Below are 25,218 nucleotides of genomic sequence, written 5' to 3'. Positions count from 1 at the left end.
ATGAAACAGGGAACTGGCTATTATGCAATTACCAAAACACACTAGTTTCCCTGTTGCATCAGTTTCTTTTGGCCTGGAATTGATGCACATTCTAAGAATTCATTTGGTGTCTATGTGGGGAGTCAGTGTGGCTAGTGGATAGGGCACATGAATGGATCTCCCATGCTCTAGGTTCTACTCCTGGCTCTCCTGCTGGTTTGCTTGGTGACCTTGGATAAGTCATTACCCCCCCCAGGGCCCCAGTTTCCCCATCCATAAAATGGGGGTTAATAAAACTGACACCACCATCCTTGCAAAGTGGTGAAAGGGCTAGGTATTATTATTATTATGATTATTTCTACAAATGGTTGATATTTTTACAAGCACTCAGGTATTACAGTGGTGTGGGCTATGTAAGTACCCAACTAGACAGAGAACTATAGTACTCCAGGCATGGAAAAATAATGCAGCCCCACCCCAGACTAGTAGAGGAGGTGTCAGCGGTGGGTTGAGCTTGGACAGGTATTTCTCTTCCCCATCTCCTGTTTAGCCATATGAAACTTGTGAGGGCCCCTATTGGTTAAGTCATTTTCAAGCCTGTGATGGTTCCTATTGGCCAAGTCCACCTTTCTATCAAAGGAGGCGGGATTAAAAGGGTCTTTGTGGGCAAGGGCAATGCCCAGCTACAGGAGGGCATGGTTAGGCCACAGGTTAGTGGCCAAAGACGAAAATGGAGTTGGAGTCATGGTCACAGCGTGGCTGCAGTGCCAGTCATGGCAGTGGCCATAGCCACCGGGGCACAGGCAGCTCCTGGAGCATTGGCTGCATTGTCAGCAACAGTAGCCACAGCAAGGGCCCGGGTGGTGCCTGGAGCAGTGGGCATGGCAGTGGCAATGGCTGGGCCATCTGGTTACCCTGTTCTGGTCTCTGGTGGGCCCAGGGAGGCCTGGCTGGAGGCTCTGAGGGCAGTGGCATTTCAGGCTTTGCAGCTGACCACAGGGAGGATGTTGAGCCCTTGGTTTGAGGTTGCACCATTTCTGGGGCCTGCTTTGACCATGTTGCCCCCACCGTTGCCTGTGACAACTGGTGGAGAGGCCCAAGAACAGAGGAGCGAAACATCCTCTGATCTAGAGGTGAGAAGTGAACAAGAGGAGTGTCCTGAGAGCAAGGGAGCCATTATGGGGGTACCCCCACCGCAACTGGCTGGTGAGTTTTGCTGGGGCCCTTTCCCATTAAGTGACCCTTCTGTAGTGAATGGGGTCTCCCAGGATGGTGTGGGGATACTGCCTCTTTCTGAAGGGGGGTTGTTTTTCCTGGGGTTGGGGGCCTCCTCAGCTTCCTTTGGCTGAAAGGGAAGAAGGGGTTGATTCCTCTGTTGCACTGGGTAGCCCAGTGTTTTGTCCCAGTGGGGCCCCTCCTCTTCCTACCACCCTTTTACCTATATCAGTATGCTGCATGTTGCTGCATCATTGACATTTAAACAATCACAGCACCAACAAAGGACAACAGAAATGATGAGGAGTATGGAACAGCTTCCATATAAGGAGAGATCAAAACAACTGGGACTATTCAGTTTGGAAAAGAGACGACGAAGGGGGAATAGGATAGAGGTCTATAAAATCATGACTGCTGTGCAGCAAGTGAACAAAGAAGTGTTATTTACCCCCTTCACATAACATAAGAACCAGGGGTCACTTGATGAAATTAATAGGCAACAGGTTTAAAACAAACAAAAGGAAGTACTTCTTCGCACAACGCACATTCAACCTGTGGAACTCATTGCCCAGGGACATTGTGAAGGCCAAAAGTATACCTGAGTTAAAAAAAAAAATTAACCAAGATGGTCAGGAATGCAACCCCGGGCTCTGGGTGCCCCTAAGCCTTTGACTGCCGGATGCTGGGACTGGACAACAGGGGATGAATCACTGAATAATTGTCATTGAAGCATCTAGCACTGGCCACTGTTGGTAGACAGGATACTGGGCTAGATGGAACATTGGTCTGACCCTGTGTAGCCATTCTTGTGTTCAAGATCTTAACATTTAGAAAATAAAGAGTTACGGTCTCACACCTTCCGTCCTATCCTCCTCCATGCCAAACTCCCTCATTACATGTGAAATCATCTAGCCTACATCTGAAATCACAATTTACCTCCACAACTCAAAACACTCATGTGCATTTAACCACTATCACAATGCTATGCCTGGCAGTATTATCTCAGACTACTTTTTTGGAATAGAGCTGCCCAGAAAAGAGAATTTCCATTTAGGGGGAAATTCTGGATTGTTACCAATTCATTTTATTCTACATCAGAATGAAATATCAACATCCCAGAATTTCTGGTGAAACAGAACAATTTGTTTCAGGGCCTGCCAGCCAGGGTGTGTCTTAGGCTGTCACGCGGCCTGTCTAATAGGCCTGCTTGCTGGGGAGCTAGGCTGGTCTCCTGTCAGCCCACCCATCAGTCAGCTTCCTGCCTGGTCTCAGTCTAAAGTTTTGATGGAATCCACGCATTCCCAGGGAACATTCTCGTTCTGTTGAAACAGGATTTTTCCGACATATACTCTGGTTGGAACACTTTTGACCGGCTCTAGTTTTGAAACAAGTGTAGACTAAAAGGGTCCAATGATGGATGGTACGTTGAAGGTGGGGAGATGATTTTTGGTTATATTAGTTCCAAGATTTATAAAGTATTTGGGTTGAGGGATGTGTTGGGCAAGGTTTTATATTTGTAAGCTCCTTATTCAAAATGTGTATGTTTGGATTAGACTTTTTTGGGGTAGTTAGATTTACGGCTGTAGGGTGGCTTGAACAATAGGAGCAGAGCAAAGTACTAAAGATCCACTTCTCAGATTTATTCGTAGTGTAGTTTCTTGTGGCTGGTGTCATGTTTTTCCCTCAAATTAACTTTTTAATCTTTGTGTTCCTTTGTCCTTTCTGTGGCATATCTGAGACTTCTACTCTGTAGTCATGTAATTGTTGCAGTTTCATGTAGACCTACTGTTTCCAGTTAAATGGTCTGGATTGTAATTATCAGGAAGGTTTATTTTCCACAGGCCTGTTTATTTGAATTTGTTTGGTAATTAAAATGGAGGAATCTGATCTCCTCAGATTTTCCAGGTTTCAGAGTAGCAACCTTGTTTAGTCTGTATCTGTAAAAAGAAAAGGAGTACTTGTGGCACCTTAGAGACTAACAAATTTATTAGAGCATAAGCTTTCGTGAAGTGAGCTGTAGCTCACGAAAGCTTATGCTCTAATAAATTTGTCAGTTAAAATGAGATAAAATGAGAAATTGAAATATAAAGTGTCAGCTTTGAATGAAAATTGAGTAAATCAAAAACAGACATGCGGTGGCAAAATTCATGATAGCATGTTACCGAAAACAGTTACCTTCGGGCATGATGGGAACACATTTTTAATACAATAGTGGGCACTAATTAGCTGATTAGCTTATTGCTGATAACAAGATATTATGTGTATTACAAATGAGAGACTCCTAACAGATTTTAGTAGTGATGAGAGCCAGGATGTGAAAAAGTTTAACCTCAGAAAGGTTCTTAAATGCAATAACTTAGAGCACTAAAAGTAAAATATATGTATATATTTTAGTTGCTTCTGTCAACCTTTGAAGTTCAGCAACAATGGCAAAGATTAGATGAAATTATTACTTCCTGTAACAGTGGCTCTTTGAGATGTGATGCAGACAAGTATTCCACTTAAGTGTGTGCACGCCCAGCACACCGGAGCCAGAGAAATTTGCCTAGCAGTATCCATGGAGAGATGGTGCTCGGACTTCATGACAATAACCTCTTCCTCCCCCCGGCTACATATTGCAGCGCCGCCCTGCCCCTCTCTCAGTTCCTTCCCACTGAACACCTGTACCTGAGTAGATGCAGCAGGGTCTTCCACTTAGGTGGCTCACAAGCAGTACCCCCCCAAGAGGTGGGGCTTGGAGTCTACCTAAACAAGGACTGCAGGACCGTTCTACCAAAGCTTGCATCTGCCATGGAAATGGAGTTATGGCATAATGGTTCAGGAACGTATGTACTGGCGACCATATAGCAGCCCTGCAGATGTCCAATATGGAAGCGTCACTGAGGAATGCTATGGATGTAGCTTGCACCCTCGTAGAATGAGGTCAGGCCCCGCCAAGGGGGTGCAGCTGAGGCTATTTCATATGCTATCTTGATGCAGGATGTTCTCCATTTGGAGATCATCTGCAAAGAGACCGTTTGACCCTGCATGCGGTCTGCATATGACACAAACAAATGAGGCGAAGCATGAAACGGTTTAGTCCTGTCCAGATAAAAGGCCTGACATTGCCTGACATCTAAGGTATGGAGATGCTGCTGAAGGTCCAGAGCAGCAAACCAGTCATTCTGAGACAACACTGGGAGGATAGTTAATAAGTGAACATTTGGAACCTCATGTACCTGATATATTTGTTGACGCCGTGAAGGTCGAGGATGAGTCTTACTCCTCATTTGGATTGGGTACCAGAAGTCATGACCCCGGTATTCTGGTGGAACCTCCTCCTCCACTCCCAAAGCAGTATCTCATGAGAGGGATCCCTGAAGAGGGATGGGGAGGGAGGAACCGGATGGCATAATGTGATCTAACCATGCTTTGGACCCAGCTGTCTGTAGTGATTGAGACCCAAGTATTGTGAAAGCAGGCCAGCCTGTTCCCAAAGCAGGGGGATGAGGAGAGAGGAGCAACGACTGGAACAGTGCTGTGGACCAAGGAGTCAAAATGGGTACTTGAAAGGCGATGAGGAAGGCGCATGGATTAGCTGAACCCCAAGCCCGCCTGCTTTCTCCTATGGCATCTATCAGTCTTTCTGGGGCAGTTCCATTGCCTTGGAGGAAGGAAAGGCTGGCCAAACGTGCACTGCAGATGACAGTGCTGCTGCTGGATGCCGTAGTGGCACTTCTGCGTTGTCGGCATGTACGCCCCCACCAACTGCAGGGTAGCCCTTGAGTCCTTGAAGGAGTGCAGTATTGAAGGGCAAATCTTCAATGGCTTGCTGGACATTGCTGCACTATCTGAATTCTGGAGCCAGGATGCTCTTCCCTTAGTGATCACAGAGGCCACCACACTGGTTGAGGTGTCAAAATCAAGCGCAGACTGCAAGGACATCTTAGCTATCAAGCAGCCTTCAGGGACAAATGCCCAAAATTCCTCCCACAAGGCCTCAGGCTAGCTGGTCTGCAAACTTTGACATAGCTGTCCAATTAACAAAATCTTACTTGGATAGCAAGACTTGTTGGTTAGCAGTTCACAACTGCACGGAAGAGGAGGTGTAAAACTTCCTGTCCATGATGTCCCTATCCTTGGGCCAGACTTAAACATTTCTGCTGGACTCTATCGTTCACACTTACGTCTAGGGGATTCTGGGTCAGATGGGAGTAAAACCCCACAAATCCCTGCATGGGAACACAATAGTGCTTCTCCATGTGCTTAGCCGCACAATGTGAAGCCAGTGTGCTCCAGAGGCTTCAGATGGTTCAAGGAGCCCAGTGTTGAAAGGGAGAGTGACTCTCCCAGGGGAAGATAGCCGTAAAATGTCCACCAATTTGTGGGTGTTCCCAAGGGAAGAAGCTACCTGCTGCAAAAGGTCTCGGTATGCCTTAAAATCTTCCAGTACTGAAGGGGAGGATGAGCCAGGCTGCACAGCATTGTCCAGAGATGAAGATGAGGCCCTTAATTGAGCCAGAGCTGTATCCTGCCCCAGGGTTGATGGATCTGGATGGGCGGACGCTGGAGGCTCTGCATGGAGAAGGACTATCAGTGCCTGGGCCTGTAGCAGATTGACAGTACCACCACAGACCTGGCCAGTTATCTTGCCTTTTTGAGTGAGATGAAGAGCGGGAGCATTCCACAGACTCCATGGAGGTCACCGTCATGGATAAGGCATTGGTGGCTAGAAGGTGCTGGGCTAGAGACCTCCGTCCCAACCATGAGATGCACGCCAATCCTGGTATCTGTAACAGTCCATTAGCAGCCCTCAATGCTGGTCGGATGATGGAGAACAGGATAATGGCAACCCGGACTCAGATGCAGAAGAGCCTCGGGATCCCAGAGATAAGGGCAGAGCAAGACCAGAGGGAGGGAGCAGGCAGTCTGACTTGTCCATCGCCCAGAACAAGGCAGGAAGTGGCACTGCTGAGGGAAGTGGTACCGCTGGTACCGAGCATGCCGGTGCCAAAATCTGTCATGGTCCTGAAGTGAACAGCAGTACCAGGGTGTCTGATGGTACTGACCTCAAGGGTGGCAAAAGCCTCCACGGAAGCCTTTGTGGTTCTGACTGTAGTTGTGCCGAGTAAGTTCCCGGTACCAGCCCTACTTCCACAACCTGTGGAAGGGGAACATTGGGGTGCAGTGCCAACTGGCCTGAGTGTTCACCAGCTCGTTCAATCAAAGGGGCTATAGTTGACACAGCCCTGGCAAAGTCCTGGTCCAAGGGAGAGGTTGGGACCAAAAGGTAGAGGAGGTCTGTAGCTGCCTGGTATGTCACCAATGTGGAAACGCTTGGTACTGGCATCTCCCTCATCGGTACAGAATTCAATGGATGCCTGGAGGCTGGAACCGGAGTCAAAAGTGGAGGGTTTCTAACCTCCCTACTAGGTACCGGGCAAGGGTTAGAAGTACCCTTGCCATCCCGGGTACCGGCACCCCATCTCTACAAGCCCATGCTTTTCCTGGGAGAGGCAGAAGAGTCACCCTGAGCGGTCTCGATTGGTCTTATGCAACCTTTGTCCTTGGTGCAGTCGTCGGCAAACGGCTCCTCCATTTCTTCAGAGAGGCACCCGCGCTGGAATCTGAAGCAGCTGTGCTCTTGGAACCCAAGGACGATCTCCAACCCAATGAGGTTCTCAGCACCGAAGCAGGTCACCTGGCCTGTTTGAGTAGGTGCCGCTTCAGGCAAAGGTCTCAAGCCACTTGAGTCCATTTCTTAAACAATCTGCACATCGCACAATGCTCCTTGACATGGGCCTTGCTGAGACAGAGCAAGCACCATGTGTGGGGATTCTGGTTGGGGATCACTCCCCACCCGGATGATCACATTTAAACCGCAGTGAAAGCATCACTGAGAGAAACAAACTACTAAACTAACACTACTCTAGCTAACCCTACAGGTACTACTAACTATACACAAGAGAAAAAACTGAGAAAAATTCTTAGATGATGTTTACTTGTGAGGTTGAGACCACGCGGTGCTCCGACTCCGGCCATAGGCAGTAAGACAGAACTGAAGGAGGGTTGGGGCTTCATGTAGCCAGGGGAGGGTCTACGGCCATTAGGAACAAGTGCCGCCCCTCTACAGGTAGCACTAGGTAAATTTCTCTGGCTCCAGTGCACACACACACCTATGTGGAACACACGGCTGCATCTACTAGAACAATCAGTATTTTATTCGTGCAGTCCTAATTCATGAGGAAAACATTTAATATGGTTTACAGAAGTATGCATGGCTCAGCATTTCTATTCCTTCTTCACATAGCAAATTCAAATTTATTAGCATAGGCCTTGCAAACCTTTATTCACATTGCACTTAGTAACATGAGGAATCCCTTGATGTGAAAGAAACTGTTCACGTTAGTAAGAATTTGCAGGATTCAGTCTGTAGTTTAAAACGTCTGCCTTAGGGCATGGTACTAATTCAAAGTCTGTGTGTGACTGAGACTGCAAAGACCTATGTGCATATTCTCCTACGTAATCTCTACAGGACATACCTTGAGTGGAAAAACCTACTTTCCCTCTCCCCTTCCATAATCCAGAGCAACAGCAACAAATCTGTGGGTGGTTTATCCAAAGTATGCTAAAATTCTATTGGTTGTTTTTTTTCTTAGATGCTGTTTACTTACCCCCACTCTTACAATATCTTTTAATAATATTAATTGCATGTGGGGAGATACACCTCCAGAAACTATTATAAATAGTTCTTTATTATCATTATTTGTATTGCAATAGCACTTAGCACAATGGGGCACCGGCCTCTAGGTAGCATAAAAACTTAACAAAGGGACAGTCCAAGTCCAAAAGAACTTAGATGTGATTGATTGATTTTTTTTATAGGTCTGCTCATCTCATATGTGGGTCAGGGACTTTTAATCATTATATAAATGGCAAATAAAAGGGCCTGCCTAGACACAAGTCAGCTTATGTGCAATTACATATGGTAACTGTTCAAATTGAACTTTGAAAATCCATATCAATTTAAGAAAATGGGTTCTTCTTCACATAACTTAGTAGAGGTTCCCTGTCACTGATACAGGGTTAAATAAAATGGTTGGTGGGTTTTTTTTTTTATAGTTTTGTAAGGATTGTTTTGGCTCATGGAGAAAACCTAGACCGCATTCTACTTTCATTTACACCAGTGAAAACCTGCAAATCTCCACTAAAGTCAGCAGTGTTATTCTGGATTTACTTTGGGGCAAGAACAGAATTTGTGTCTCTGATTTGGTAACTGCAGAGATTTTTTAATAGAAGTAACAAATCCCACCACCATGTAGGATTTTGCTGAATCAGGCTTCCATTTCCCTCTTTTGATATTATCTAAAAATCATGTCTATAGTGGTCACCATTTAAAAATCAACATTTCCTAGCAGATACCACACAGTTATTACAATTGTTTCCTTTTCCAGGGAAAAACTGTGGCATCTCAGTTACCACTGTACCTGACCTGTACCTGACACATGCTGATTTTTTTTAATGATGACTAGATATTAAAAGCGAGATGAAAATCAATAATTTGTCTTTTCTCATTGTAGTTGGTCTCCAGTCAGGTACTGATGCAAATGAGTCCATTGAACAAATAGATGAAGATATAGCAGTGACTCAGAGTCAGATGAACTTTACTTGTCCTATCACACAGGTATGCTATTACTACGACTGTAGTAGATACATATTTCCCATCTTTAATTACTTCCCTGCATCTTCATAGCCATTATAATCCTATTCACATTCCTACCTACATAACATACTTGTTAGCTATATATGTATATTGATTTTTTAGAGACCAGATAATGGCAGTTGCTAATATGATCATAATTGGGTCATGCTGCTGAAATAAAACCTCACAGGAATAATGCAGTTTACCATGTGGGGCCTGATCCTGTAATTTGAGTAGTACAGCATATGGACCACGGGACTTCCTGCTGCTTTAAGCAAGAGACTTTCATGTGTGGGGCTTGGAGTTTAATTATATTTTGTTGCCAGAGGACAGTATTACTTCCACATGATAACACCTGTCTAACATATGGGGGCCTGGATAGTTGTGAAAGTTAAACTTGATTGTAATAATAGCTAGAGAGAAGGAAGGGCGATACCTACAACCTGTGTTCTATACAGTGGGGTGCAAGATAGTTGGGAATTTTCTGTCAGAATGATTTTCTGTTTGAAAAATGCTCTTTTTTGCAAAATCCAAAATTTTCCATTGGGAAAATCAAAATGACAGCTGCCCATCTAGAAGGTCCTTGCCAATTTCATTTTCAAACAGAATGCAGAATTTTTCTGTAAATCCGTTCCCACCAAAAACATTGCGTTTTTTGTCTTTTTGTCCTGTCTTGGGATGATTTTTTTTTTCAAAAATTAGGTTGTTTTTTCTTGTTTTTTTTTTTTTTTCAAGTAGTTGATTTCCTTTTACCGGTCAGCTCTAACTGGGGCTGTTAGCAACATCCCACGACAGGTCTGAGAATGTATTCAAGTTGATCATTAGTTCTGTTAAATACAGTCATATTGATTGCAGGTGGAAATGCAGAAGCCAGTTCGAAATAAAGTCTGTGGCCATACCTACGAAGAAGAAGCCATTCTAAAAATTATCCAGCGTCGAGAACAGCAAAAGAAAAAGGCATGGTAAGCTAGCAAGAATGTGGGGGAGGGAGAGGGGCGAATACTTGGCTTGCTGTGTAGGTGGAATCGTATTCTACTTGTTCTATGAAATTTATTTGTGTTGGCAAGGCTGAAGGAAGTAATTTTTAAATGTCTGCCCCAAATCAGACTCATAATTAGTACTGTGCACATGGAGGATACTTTTTTAAAAAAAATAAAAACAATATTTAAGGAAACCTTCAGGAAGTGTATGGGGAAGTAAGAGCCATTCACTGTCCCTGCATAACAAAATAACAGAGATCTAGTACAGTCATTAACAATACAGAGACATTTTAACATCTTAAAGTTGCTAGTTCATTTTTTTTCTTACCTTGTGTTTTTTAAAACTGTCAAAGTTGATGTAAAAAATAAAATAACTCCTTTGCAAATGGAAGGGAAAAGATACTACTGCCCTCCCTTTTATAGCTTCTATATCATACTACAATAAGAAAAAGGAACTAATACAGACAATTATAAATCCCTAGATAAAGGGAAGAATGTTCAGCCAGAAAAATAAGCTGTACAGTCCCTTCCATAATTCAGGAAAACACGTTTTACTATAGATAACCATAGGCAATACTACCAGCATTAAGGTTGCCTGTCACTTTCCATAAAAAGACCCTATTTTCAGCTGCTTATAACTTTGTTAAATTTAGGGCATACATTTTTCCATGCCGGGTGTCTAGCTCAGGCAGTTGCTGCTGCTGTTATTATTGGTGTTTAATTTCAGCATAAAGGTGTCAGCCATCTGTGAATGAGATATGGAAATATGGATGAGTTTGCCTATGTTTAAAACCTATATTCTCTGTCATATGGTGAGAAGCAGGGACATGATATTTGGCAGTGGGGTCACCGTGATGTCGATGAGAGACTGATTTTCACCAAGCAGCATATGTTGGCCAAGTTATAAGCCTCTGAAAATGTTGCAGTTTTGCACATGCTCAGGAGAGGTTTGTAAGAGGTTGATGGCATTATTCTCCAAAGAGTTTATCTGCACTGAACATATGTAAGCTGCACACAGCTCCCGCGTGATGACTGGCTGCTCGTGCACCATCCCCACAGTGACTGTGCATGCACCATCCCAGGACTGCAAAAGCTGAGTAGAACTTTGCCTGAAATTGTTCTTCCTGACTTCAGGAAAGTTGCTGTTGTGCTAGCCACTCAGATGGATAACAGGGAGAAAGCAATCTGACTCGAATGCAAATGGGTGAAGGGAGATGGGCGCTCTGGGAGCAATAGAGATCAGAGGGGATGGGGAGGCTGAGGCACAGAAGCTGGGTTGGGGGATAGGAACAAAGCGGGACAGCAGTTGGGAGGTGGAAAGAAGAGCCAAAAGAGGCAGCAACAGGAGCCAAAGGGTGGGAGCAAAGGGGAACAGGAACAGGCTGTGGGGATGGGGCGGAACAGCCTATAATCACTAGACACACTCCCCTCCAGAACCTGGAGATGAACAAAATAGTATCAAGTCTCAACATTCCTCTGCTGTCAGTAATTAGCAGTGAAATCCACTAGAAAAATGAGTCTCTTCCTCCTCCAGAGGATGGTCCATATGGACAATAATATCCTGCTTCTCAGATAGGTCAAGTCACAGAGGTTGGTGCTGTGAATCTAAAGGTTCTAATCTTGCTGATGACCCACATGGGAGTCAGTATGCTTCCACATGATAGAATCTGTTTTTTCCGTTTGCTTTTTAAGAAACTAAGGAAATTACATGGAAACACACACTCCTATATTAAGGTTGCCAAGTCAAGCACTTAAAATTTAGAAAATGCCAGAATTCAAATTGCACTTCTGGCATTTCCTAACTTTTTTAACTTTTTGTTAAAGCAAAGTTAAAATAAAACTTTAACGTACTACATTGTACCTTACTTATTCAGTATCAGGTTACTATTCAAAGAACATGGGTAAAGATTCTGGCTTGCCAGCTTGAGAGCCCTCCTCCTCTGAGTACACTAGAAAGAGTGACCAAATTTCTAAATACCTATCCTCTTTTTGGCACTTCTTTTCTATGTACTTGGTATGGAAGCTTTTCCATTACAAGAACAGTCCATATTTTATTGTAGCCCGTTCCATAGGAGATGGAGTCACATTTTTCCAATAACGGGAAATACAGAGTCTACCTGTTAGACCGATACATTAATTTATTTTTTATTGCTTTTTAAAATGCAGCTCCTTTGCTGGAGCACTAAGTAAGCAGGTCAGGGGATCTCTTGGAAGCCAGCATTTTGTCATAAGATGAATCTCTTTAATAATTTTCTCCAAAAAAACAACTAATTTCTGGACACCACTACCACATGATCAAGTATGTTCCCCTTTTCCAGCAACCCTCCAACAGAACACCGCCCTACTAACAAAAACATGATGGATCTTAACTAGAGTCAAATGCCATCTATACAGTAATTTATACATTTTTCTTTGAGCTACACAAATTGAAGATGTATATCCCCTTTCCCATAAAGAAACCTAATCAAGGTCAGTTTCTTTGTCCAAATCCCTCAACATCTTTTTCAATCAAAACTGTATATCTTATAAATTTAAACCTTTGTTTCCAGCTTTCTCCTGGGTCAACTCCCCACATGTGATTAAAGGTCTTGAGAGTCTCCTCATGTCCAGATTTCACAATAAAATGTTTGACTTGTAAATATTGAAAACACAGGACCTTTGTATTTACATTATTACCTTGGTGTGACTTCAGATCAGGACCCAGAAACAGCTGTCTGAATTGAGAAATCTCAGCGCTTACCCACAATGAATGGTCACTTTCATATTTTCTAGGTATGAATTCCCAATAGGAAATGGCACATTAACAAACTTTTGAGTGCTTGACCTGCAACCTTAACATTGTTTAATGTAGGGGGTATTTTTGATGTAATCCTATAGTACGTTAGAAATGCACATGACCGCAATAACAGGGTTTTGCTCTAATTAAATTTAGAAAGGTCAGTTAGGCATGCTACATGTAGCTCTAAGTTCTGCGTATATCTGTCTGTTAAAGTGAGCTGAGTTGCTGGGTAATTAACATTTATTCTGGAAATACAGAATGGGTTTTTGAAATGCCACAACCTGCTAGGTCTATAGAAACCATTCAGTCCTACCCTCTCAAGCTCCCAGCTGGAGTAAACCATTTTCTATTGTGCTGCTACATGATTGCATTCTTCACAGCAGTGTTCGAGTGGGAGCAAACATTCTTAACGTGGTTTAAAGGCAAAACCTGGTCTGTCGGGTAAAGCCCAATTTAATGCACTTTGTCAGGGAGATGAATATGTAGCTGAGGGAACAGGGTGAGGAACGGAGTCCTCTCCCCATCCTCATTCTAGAGCTACAGCCATTGCTATAGGCAAAGCGATGTAGTACTTGCTACAGCAAGCTGCATACTCTTCTTTCCTCAGGGCCTGTAGAGTTGATTGCTGGACTTCACAGACCATTGGCTGTCTCTCAGCCACTCACCTGGCCTGTCTGCAGCCTCCACCTTCTGTGCTCCCACAAAGAAACCTGCTAAGCAGCTGAGCTCCACTGCACGTTAGGGGACTGCTGCCTACTGCTGTGTGGCTTTCCCAACACCTTGCACTGAGCCTTCCACAGCCTGGGAGAATTTCATGCACTGGTCACAGTGGTGCTAACACTTACAGGAAGTGTTTTATATGAGGCTTTCAAGGCACTTGATAAACATTAATTAAGCCTTGCAACACCTCTATCAGACAGATAATTATTATTCTAACCAGTTTATAGATTGAAAAACTGAGGCACAGAGTGATTAAGTGATTTGCCCAAGGCAGACGCTGCAAGCTAGGGACAAAATCTGGAATAGAAGCGATGAGAGCTGACTCTACATTCCAAGTCCTAGACAAAATTCCTTCTCAAAAAGAAACTAGGTTCCAAAATCCACAAATGTTTTAACTGGGGGCATTATCCATACACATCTGGCTCCATTAGCAAGGGAAAAAGATACCCCATCCCTGAATATCTTTCACTGTAGAAGGAATATGACTTTACCTGTCTACCTGCAGCCAAGTATCAAACTCTGTATTTGTCCTATTTTTAGAGATCACTAATATGACACACAATCCTCTCTCCCTCCGTTCTTGTGAGGACTCATGATTTTTCATAACCCTAGCTCTTCCACTGACTCACTTGGTGGCTCTGGGAAAGTCACTTAACCTCTTTAATCTGTTTCCCTGTCTATATAATGAGGATAATACTTATTCACCATAGATTGGTGGGGGGAGAATACAGTGCTTTGAAGATGTAAAGCAATATACAAGGATTACAGTAAGTAACTGTATTATTGGTAACACAAGCAACTCGCGTTGGATTTAAGACAGTGGTCAACAGGTAAAAGTCTCTATATCTCATTACACTCCTTCCCTTTAGACATCAGCTCCCACCTATTAAGATAATTAGACTTTTTTCCCCAACAGAGATTTATTATCCATCAAGGAAAAGCTGCAGTAAGTCACTGACAAAGTTACTCTGTGGGGCGGGTGGGAATTAAATATAAAACAACAAATGCTACATTCAGATGACTAATATAATTCTTCTGATTTATTTATTTTTCTTTTTAACAGCTGCCCTAAAATTGGCTGTAGCCATTTAGATGTTAAGAGATCAGATCTTGTGCCAGATGAAGCACTTAAAAGAGCAATTGACAGTCAGAATAAACAAACCCGACCAATGCCGTAGAAGTCAGCTGGACACACTGTTACCACAAAGAAAATTTGTTATTGGAGGTCTTGTGAGATAAGCTGCTGATTGTAAGCAGGTTGTGTAACTGATTGTTATTTGAAGGTGTCAGCTATAACTGAAAGCATTTCTTAGACTGCCAAGTGTGAAGCATTCCAGGTTAACTTGTTTGTTTTTCTTCCGCAACCTCTAAAATGTTGCGTTTTGTAAATAAAATGTATGTGCAAAATGTAACCTTCTTTGTCGGTAGTGTGCTCATTTTCAAAGCATTCTAAAGATATCAGTTTAGGTCCCAACCTGCAAAATGCTTGCTACTGCGTGCACTCTTTCCTACTGCGAGCCATCCCAGTGAGAAGTCTGTCGTCGCTGGAGCTACTCGTGGTAGGAGGCACCGTGACCAAGATTTTCAAAGTGACATGATCTGGGGTGCCTCTATTTTTGGATGTCCAAAACAAGACCTTTTAAGGGAGCCTGATTTTCAGAAAGTGCTGAGCATCTGGATCTCATGTTTGGGAATGCAAAATCATTAGTTACTTTTGAAAGTATTGGTCTATGTCCAGTATTAATCACAGGTCCTGGCCCTTAATCACATTGTACTTATATTCAAAATCTTTTATTTCAGACTTTATGAATTTGGAATTCCCAAGGGGGTTCACATTGATATTTTAGGTGAGAAGAATTGTCTTATTTATAAACCTCTTTAGTTCATTAACCTTATGTATAATAACAATACAAATATTATAGGATACCTGCATACCTTGAGTTGCAAAGACTGAGTTGCAAGAGGTTGAGGAAACTGGGGTTATTTAGTCTGCAGAAGAGAAGAGTGAGGGGGGGATTTGATAGCAGCCTTCAACTACCTGAAGGGGGTTCCAGAGAGGATGCTGACTGTTTTCAGTGGTGGAGATGACAGAACGAGGAGCAATGGTCTCAAGTTGCTGGGGGAGGTCTAGGTTGGATATTAGGAAACACTATTTCACTAGGAGGGTGGTGAAGCACTGGAATGGGTTACCTAGGGAGGTGGTGGAATCTCCCTCCTTAGAGGTTTTTAAGACCTGGCTTGACAAAGCCCTGGCTGGGATGATTTAGTTGGGGTTGGTCCTGCTTTGAGCAGGGGGTTGGACTAGATGACTTCTTGAGGTCGCTTCCAACCCTGATATTCTATGATTCTATAATAACAACAAGTTTCATGCATGCATTGTTACTGTTGCTATAAGCGCTACTTCATTAGACCTTTATTAACCCAATTTATACTTAGCGTATAGGCCACATTAAACTAACATGCAGTTTTGTAATTGTTAAACTATAGTTTTTAAAAACATGGGGAGGAGGATGTCCTGAATTGCCTTACGTTTTTCCTTTCATCTTCAAGTCTGCTTAGATTTACTCCAACACTTTTTTAAATAAAACCCCAAAATCTGTGAGAAACACTGTTGGAAAAATCTCTCGCAGCTTTTGATCCAATTGCACTAATACTGCACTTCCTGGGCCAAATTTTACCCTTGTGTTTAATCAGGCCTACCCAGCAATTAAATACCTGCAGCGAGCCTGTGTCAGCTGACTCGGGCTGTAGGGCTGTCAAATTGGTGTGTAGATGTTTGGGCTTAAGTAGGAGCCTGAGCTCTGGGACCCTGTGTGGCAGGGGAGGGTCCCTGAGCCCACACTTCAGCCCAAGCCCGAATGTCTACACAGCAATTTTCAGCCCGGTAGTCTGAGCTCTGCAAGCCAAAGTCAGCTGATCTGTGTCAGCCGCATCAGTATTATGGGTCTTTCATTCCAGTATAAGTGCACCCCGTCAGTATGTCTACACTGCGAAACAAATCCCGAGGCAGCAAATCTCAGAGCCCAGGTCAACTGACTCAGGCTCACATTACGGGGTTACAAGCAGCACTGTAGATGATCCCACTCGGGCTGGAGCCCAGGCTTTGAAACCCAGGGAGAGGGGAGGGTCTCAGAGGCTGGAAGGTCTACACTACTCGTTTTAGCCCGGTAATGCAAGCCCTGCGAGTCCAAGCAGGCTGACCTGGGCTCTGAGACTCACCGCTGTGGTTTTTTGCAGTGTAGATGTATCCTGTGTTTTCAGCTGCAAAATTGTGGCACCAGTAATTTTGATCACTAAGATGTCAGGGTGCTTGAATGTGTCTGCAAATAAGGAATTTGGACATATAAGGGAGATAAATACATGTGCACAATTGTATGCAGAGTGATGTGTACCTGCAAAATGGAAGACAGTTGCCGGACTGAACTAGCCCTATTGTTCTCGGCAGCCTGATCCAGTTTGCTATAGGTTGGGGTTCAGATTAATATATTCTCAGATAGCTACATGTGGATATTCCTGAAGTTCATTATCCTTGCATTCCTATGAGCGATGCTAGACGAGAGATTACTTTCTTGGACATGTTTGTTTACCATATTTTAAGAGTTAGGGCTTGATCCTGAGATCAAGTTGGAGGGTTTTAATTGGAGCTGCAGGTGCTCAGCATATCTCTGAATCAGGCACTTTGCGTATATGTACCCAGGCTCTAGTAATTAAAGTTCCTGGGTAAGTTAGTAAAGATATGAGAAATACCAAGCAACCCTGAAGTTCAATATTATAAGGAAAAGGAAAACAAGTAGGTCAGCACCCAGATCACTTTATGCAATAAGTGGAAAGTATTCTTTGAATGTTCACATTCCTGTCTCACAATAAATGATTTTTCCTTCCTTTCTTCCCTATCTTGGGTTAGGCAATGTCTATGAAGTCCTGAAACTTGAATAGCAAGTTCAGCCTGTAAACTCTAAAATCCTTTTACTCTTTGAAGGAAAGAAATTTAACAGTTTGGCAGAAGATACCTGCCTTACTTTAATAGCAATTACATATGATGTCTGAAGCATCATTTAAATTGCGGCTGGTTTCTTTTATAATCAGAGAGATCTTTTTTGAGAATGTCCAGGACTTGCCCTATAAAGCCAGGACTTAAATAATTATGGGATCCTTCCAGATACATTATAGTATTTCTGATAATACTCATTTGTCAAGGTTCCTCCCCCGCTCTGAACTCTAGGGTACAGATGTGGGGACCTGCATGAAAAAACCTCCTAAGCTTATCTTTACCAGCTTAGGTCAAAACTTCCCCAAGGTACAAAATATTCCACCCGTTGTCCTTGGACTGGCCGCTACCACCACCAAACTAATACTGGTTACTGGGGAAGAGCTGTTTGGACGCGTCCTTCCCCCCAAAATACTTCCCAAAACCTTGCACCCCACTTCCTGGACAAGGTTTGGTAAAAAGCGTCACCAATTTGCCTAGGTGACTACAGACCCAGACCCTTGGATCTTAAGAACAATGAACAATCCTCCCAACACTTGCACCCCCCCTTTCCTGGGAAATGTTGGATAAAAAGCCTCACCAATTTGCATAGGTGACCACAGACCCAAACCCTTGGATCTGAGAACAATGAAAAAGCATTCAGTTTCTTACAAGAAGACTTTTAATAAAAATAGAAGTAAATAGAAATGAAGAAATCCCCCCTGTAAAATCAGGATGGTAGATATCTTACAGGGTAATTAGATTCAAAAACATAGAGAACCCCTCTAGGCAAAACCTTAAGTTACAAAAGAGATACACAGACAGAAATAATTATTCTATTCAGCACAATTCTTTTCTCAGCCATTTAAAGAAATCATAATCTAACACATACCTAGCTAGATTACTTACTAAAAGTTCTAAGACTCCATTCCTGGTCTATCCCCGGCAGAAACCAGCATATAGACAGACACACAGACCCTTTGTTTCTCTCCCTCCTCCCAGCTTTTGAAAGTATCTTGTCTCCTCATTGGTCATTTTGGTCAGGTGCCAGCGAGGTTACCTTTAGCTTCTTAACCCTTTACAGGTGAGAGGAGCTTTCCCCTGGCCAGGAGGGATTTCAAAGGGGTTTACCCTTCCCTTTATATTTATGACATCATTAAATAAATCCCATAGAAATCACTGATATATAGCATAGGATTTTCAATTGCCTAAAGCAGATTAACTGCATAGAGTGCAGTCCTTGAACAAACTCTATCATTACAAATGCATGGAACAGCTATTGGCCTCAGTGTTCCCACCGGTCAGCTTATTGGAGTTGCGATGAGCAGGGCCAAGAGTAGACCTTTGCCCTTTTTGCGATAGAATGGATGGCTCTTTATTGATAAGTTTTACTAAAAACGATTTACCAATTGATACTGAAGTATTGAGCGTCCAATCCTCAGCTGCCATTGACGTGCAGCAGCCCTGTTAGTCTGTATTCACAAAAAGAAAAGGAGTACTAGTGGCACCTTAGAGACTAACCAATTTATCTGAGCATGAGCTTTCGTGAGCTACAGCTCACTTCATCGGATGCATTCAGTGGAAAATACAGTGAGGAGATTTATATACACACAGAACATGAAAAAATGGGTGTTATCATACACACTGTAAGGAGAGTGATCACTTACGATGAGCTATTACCAGCAGGAGAGCGGGGGGGGGGGAGAGGAGAAAACCTTTTGTAGAGATAATCAAGGTGGGCCATTTCTAGCAGTTAACAGGAACGTCTGAGGAACAGTGGGAGGTGCGGGGCAGAAATAAACATGGGGGTAATAGTTTTACTTTGTGTAATGACCCATCCACTCCCAGTCTTTATTCAAGCCTAAATTAATTGTATCCAGTTTGAAAATTAATTCCAATTCAGCAGTGTCTCGTTGGAGTCTGTTTTTGAAGTCTTTTTGTTATAATATTGCGACCTTTAGGTCTGTAATTGAGTGACCAGAGAGATTGAAGTGTTCTCCGACTGGTTTATGAATGTTATAATTCTTGACATCTGATTTGTGTCCATTTATTCTTTTATGTAGAGACTGTCCAGTTTGGTCAATGTACATGGCAGAGGGGCATTGCTGGCACATGATGGCATATATCACATTGGTAGATGTGCAGGTGAACGAGCCTCTGATAGTGTGGCTGATGTGATTAGGCCCTATGATGGTGTCCCCTGAATAGATATGTTGACAGAGTTGGCAACGGGCTTTGTTGCAAGGATAGGTTCCTGGGTTAGTGGTTCTGTTGTGTGGTATGTGGTTGCTGGTGAGTGTTTGCTTCAGGTTGGGGGGCTGTCTGTAAGCAAGGACTGGCCTGTCTCCCAAGATCTGTGAGAGCGATGGGTCGTCCTTCAGGATAGGTTGTAGATCCTTGATGCGTTGGAGAGGTTTTAGTTGGGGGCTGAAGGTGATGGCTAGTGGCGTTCTGATATTTTCTTTGTTGGGCCTGTCCTGTAGTAGGTGACTTCTGGGTACTCTTCTGGCTCTGTCAATTTGTTTCTCCATTTCAGCAGGTGGGTATTGTAGTTGTAAGAATGCTTGACAGAGATCTTGTAGGTGTTTGTCTTTGTCTGAGGGGTTGGAGCAAATGCGGTTGTATCGTAGAGCTTGGCTGTAGACGATGGATCGTATGGTGTGGTCTGGGGAAAGCTGGAGGCATGTAGGTAGGAATAGCGGTCAGTAGGTTTCCGATGTAGGGTGGTGTTTATGTGACCATCGCTTATTAGCACCATAGTGTCCAGGGAGTGGATCTCTTGTGTGGACTGGTCTAGGCTGAGGTTGATGGTGGGATGGATGGGTGGGGTGTGCGGAGCGTCTTTTGCACTGTCCCAATCTGGGGGTTTTATGCAGTGGGCTGGTGCCCAACACAAGTGTTAGAACAGCCTTCAGGGTGTTCTAACATACACCAGCTGCTAACAGCTCCAAGGGCCTGTTACAGCTATGTGAGGAAGGGAAAGCCTTAGTCGTGCCCCCTCAGGCTGAGAGACAAGGAGGCATAGAAGCCCCTACAGCAGCTCCTGTACTGTCTCAGAATCCCCCTACACAGGGAGTATCCTCTGGGAGGCCAGGCCCACAAGGTTTACAGGTGCTCAGCACTGGTGGAGCAATGCAAAGTGGCTGGAGCATGGGGTGGAATTGAGGCCTAGGAGTTCACAAGAAACCCAATGTTGTTTATTCTTGGTAGTGGGTGTTTATTGTTCATTTGCAAAAAGATTTCTTGAGCATTGGTTTTGTCTATGCAATAGTGAATAGGGGAGAAGAGACAACCACCCTATTTCAGAGTGGTCCATGTTATGAAGAAACCCAGCTCTAGAAGAAGAAGAAAACTTCAAGAAATTAAAGCACAGAAATGAAGTATTGGCAATGAATAAACTAATCACTATGATTCATGGAAGTGGACTCTTAAGCACAGTTCAAGTTTCAACTCATCATGTGTTTTTGCTATAAGCTATCATATATAAGCATGCATACATTAAAGGATCAAAGAGTATATTTTATCTCACTATTTGATGTCAAGTAATTTTACAACAAGATTATAGGAAGGAGAATCAAGGGCATTTTTCTGTAAAGAGATGCCCTAAAAAAAGTAAGAAAAGTCACACATACCTAAACCTGTTTCAGGAAGGAAGCAGGAGGCATACAAATCAATGGCCTGTTCCTAAGAGATACTGAGAGCACCTGTCACGCCCTCTAAAATAAAGGATCCTCTTGGGGTCAGGCCATAAGTGATTAAAGATATAGCTGGTTGAAAGAACAGGCAAAAGAATCCATGCAGCCCTACCCTAGAGCTTTCAATAGTGCCCTAAAGTGGGTGCCATTTAAAAAGTTCTCTTACTTGGAAAGGTTCTTCTGAATTAATAGAATTCCCTATTTCAAAGTTAGGGGATATCTGACGTTTCCAAATTGGTGTAATCAGTGAAGTGTGCCCACAGTGTGATTAGGAAAGTAATTATGCCAGGATTTCTTGGAAGAACAAAACAGCACCACAGATTTATGCTGATAAGAACATGCATCTGAATGAAAGATATGTTCATCATTACCACTCCTGAGCTGTGAGCTCAACCAGCCTGGAAGAATGCTTGCTACTTGCTATCTGGTCATCCTATTGTTGAGGAGATGTCAAACAGAGGTTCTGACTACCTGTGATCACTAATATTCCATGTCACTTTGTTCAAGAGTAGAGGGTTTAAAACTTGGTATCACGGCCTAAGCTCTAACTTGAGAATTTACTGAATCCCTGTCTAAAGTCCACTCAAGCTTTTACTTGATGTTCATCACCTCTTTGATTAAACATCTGTGCATACTGATCTCGGGCTGTATGTTTTGCTGTACTGTGGTCTATACTGGTTAGCAGCATTTCAATAATAGGTAAAATGCAGTAATTTAGAGAGGGAAGTACCTTAGAGCTGAGGTCCTTCTGAATGAAAAGTGCTGTGTAATTGTACGTAACTTCCTACTTTCTTCTCCTTACAGTCAGTAGCTTTGAATAGAAGGCACCCCATTGCAAATACATATTTAGTCTGCAAAGGAATCAAATACCATGTCTGTTGATATAAATTCTGTGATTCCAAGTAAGATCATAGAATCTCAGGGTTGGAAGGGACCTCAGGAGGTCATCTAGTCCAACCCCCTGCTCAAAGCAGGACCAATCCCCAATTTTTGCCCCAGATTCCTAAATGGCCCCCTCAAGGATTGAGCTCACAACCCTGGGTTTAGCAGGCCAATGCTCAAACCACTGAGCCATCCCTCCCTCAAATGGTAAATGCTTGCATGGATAATGAGTTATTTTTCTGGCAATGAAATACTAATGGTGGGGGGAGAGCTTTTTAATGGTATAATCAGTGGGGTAAATATTGCCAAATTAATTCTTATAGTAAAATCACATGCTTAGATGGGAAATTCTGCTACCAGACTCCGAGTCACTGATTAATAAATATCAGAAGTGAAAAGTAATTGATCATTAAGCAGCCAAAATACAATGCATGTGCTTAACTTTATACAGTCTGAGTAGTCTCAATGACTTCAATGGGATTACTCATGGGATGAAATCTTGGCCGCACTGAATTTTGCCACTGACTTGAGTGGGGCCAGGATTTCACCCACAGTGTACAAACTTAAGCTTGTGCCTAAATCTTCCCAGGATCACGACCTAAATAGGCAGTTTGTTTTAAGAGATTATGTTAATTTTATTCCAATTCATGAAACAGAGGTTGAAAACATGCGTGTGAATTGAATTGCACAGGGAGTTTATCAAAGGAACGGTCTGCTTGTAAACTCAGTATGAATAATAATATCTTGACCAGAAGGGAAATGGAAAGACACTCTCTCACTGTTCTAACTTATGCAATCAACTTCTGGAGCAAAATTATGATGTGAGGTTTAAAATCTGAACCTCCAACATGAGAATTTCAAAGAGACCTCAAATAACAGAAAAAGCTTTCATGCTCCCTAGACCGGAAAGGAGCAAAGTCAGAAGATGCTCTTCATGAGACTCTGCATCATTGTGATTTGATCCCTAAAGGGGACTGTTTATATTTCCTGCCAATGCCATCTCTAACAACACTTCCAGATAGTGTGAGAACCACTGATTTACAGCCTTTTTGAATTGATGATCCCTTTCACACAGCAAGCCTCTGAGGGCAACCCCCCTTACAAATTAAAAACAGGGATTTTAAATTTAATTGAATTTTAATTTAATGTGGGCATGGGGCTGGCAGCCCAAGCCCCACCAGGCACGTGGCTGACAGCTTGTGACCCCCAGGTAATAACCTCATGACCCCCTGAGAGGTTGCGACCCCCATCTTGAGAATGCCTGCATATATCGAGGCAGTACATAAGAATGCCATTACATTTAAGTTTGTTGATTTTGCTTTGTTTTTCTGTTGTGTGTGTTAAATCTTGTTTTAGCATAAAATCTGTTAATAAATTCTAGTATCTATAATTCTAGTATGTTTGCCATGCATGTGATTTCCATGGCAGAAAACATGATTTATAGTCTTTATGTCCGCTTCTGTAAGAAGTCATGGTCTTTATCACTCTGAATAAACCAACTCCACGCATTGTTACAAATGTGGCTCTGTATATGGCCAGCTTAGTAGCCTATGGAGATTTTGCTATTACAGTAGTTTAAATATCATTACATGGCTTGGAACAATTTCTAGTGTTAAATAAGATATTTGACTTTTCATATTTTGAATGGCAATTTAATATTAGCTAAAATAATTGTGTGCCATGGCTTTTTTGGCTGATCACTGAAATTATTACTTCATTTTTTGCCACGACAGTCACTTTAATTGTAAGTGACCTGCTCTAATTTAGATTTATTCTGTCCATCATGAGACACATCATTGAATGAAACATGTCTGTCCCAAGCATTTGAAAAGGGAGACATGACTGGCCATGCAATAGTCATTTTGTTGTCTTAAGCAATACTACTTAAAGATAAGGGGGCTGGAAATTGGATTTGCTGAGATAATTTCTGAGTCTAGGGAAACATGACAAATCCATCATGGTGGATGGGAGAGGGCAGACCAAGAGTACCTGCTGCAAAGGACTGCCCACAGAAGTTACTGTAAATAAATAAAATAGCAAATCAAGGTAAGGGAATTGTAGACAGAGCACTACCCACCATAGAAATCTCCCTCTGCTTTTTAACAGTGTGAATCTAGCAGATGCAGGAAATGTAGCCAGAAAAGCCAAGCAAGAAAAGTGAAGAATCTCTATTTCAGTTAAAAATACATGTTGGTGTGTTCATGGGAGTAAAAGGCAGCGTGGAGCCTTTCACCTGTGCTCTGAACTTTCTGTGTTCTACTAGATCTGTCCTTGCATTCGGAATGTATATGCCACGGTCAGCTGGAAGTACTAGCTGGCTGCTGGTTGAGGTGCAGCGTGCTTCTTCTCCAGAGAGCGTCAGCATGAGTTCCATAGCATATTACCCCAGCTGCAAGTGAAGAATCCTGTCCGAGCCGTCAGGATTCCCAACAGTCCTAGCAGAGGACCCAGCAGGCAGCATGCTTTACTGCCTGTTTCCAGGGCACGATTTTGTCTTTACAGCCAAGTTTTGTCATGTCCTCAGACTGTGAGCTCCTTGGAGCTGGTACCTTAGGTATTTTCCAAACATTTATTACACAGTGGGTGCTTCCACAAATAAATGATAACATTGTTTGCATTTACAAAGGGCATGCATGCCAATTTAGGTGCACAAATGCCCCTATCTGGGTACATAAATCTGGGTATGTGCATGAATCCTTTTGAGGATTTGGCTTATACTGTTTAATTACTATGGTGTGTGAATAGTAAAACTAGTCTACAAATTCAATATTTCTTCCTGGCATCAGTGCATTCAGTTTGTATATTCTCTTTTGCACTGACGTATGTTTTATAGCATTACCCACCTTGATGCTCACAGGATTAAATAAATCCTCTGGGAATGTTCATAGATGCATTTGGAGTGAAACTCATCCCTGTGCAAGCACACAGGCCAGATGCATCCTTAGCCTAGTTGGACGTTGCCAGGGCCCGATTTGGCAGACTAGAGCACTCTCACTGACTATGCTCATTTTATGCCGCTATGACACTGAAGTGGCACAGAGGGGCACCAATCCCTACCTCAGCCACTCGCCTGTCTACACCTGACCCATCCTGTAATGCCCCAATGCCAGGGCTTTCTGTAGGGCCTCGTGTGCCAAACTGGGCTTGCAGCTACTTTGCTGCTGCATTAGCCTGCACAAAGGGTTCACAAAACGGGTAAATAGCCCAAAGGCCTGTGCACCTCCTAAGTCCTTAAATAGTTCTTAAGTGGAACATAAATGCCACCTGGGTGGAACGCTGGCCCTCTGAGCAAGAGTGAATTTCACCCTTGGTGTTTACTA

General features: G+C 43.1%; 2 protein-coding genes across 2 annotated transcripts in view; one reads left to right on the top strand and one right to left on the bottom strand.

The window, feature by feature from the left end:
• NSMCE2 (NSE2 (MMS21) homolog, SMC5-SMC6 complex SUMO ligase) overlaps positions 1-14,766 on the top strand; it is a 183,366-nt gene extending 168,600 nt beyond the window's left edge. The window contains 3 exon segments of the mRNA XM_084619530.1: positions 8,754-8,857; positions 9,731-9,837; positions 14,418-14,766. Of these exon segments, the coding sequence (XP_084475656.1) occupies positions 8,754-8,857; positions 9,731-9,837; positions 14,418-14,532 (326 nt within the window). The 3' untranslated portion in view covers positions 14,533-14,766.
• LOC311515970 (uncharacterized protein) overlaps positions 1-25,218 on the bottom strand; it is a 191,664-nt gene that overhangs the window by 125,775 nt on the left and 40,671 nt on the right. The gene's annotated exons all lie outside the window — the stretch shown is intronic.

Source organism: Lepidochelys olivacea (genome assembly GCF_965140295.1).
Source record: "Lepidochelys olivacea isolate rLepOli2 genome assembly, chromosome: 2".
Taxonomy (NCBI): Eukaryota; Metazoa; Chordata; order Testudines; family Cheloniidae; genus Lepidochelys; species Lepidochelys olivacea.
Note: the sequence above shows the minus strand (reverse complement) of the source record. Positions and strands in the feature narration are given on the sequence as shown.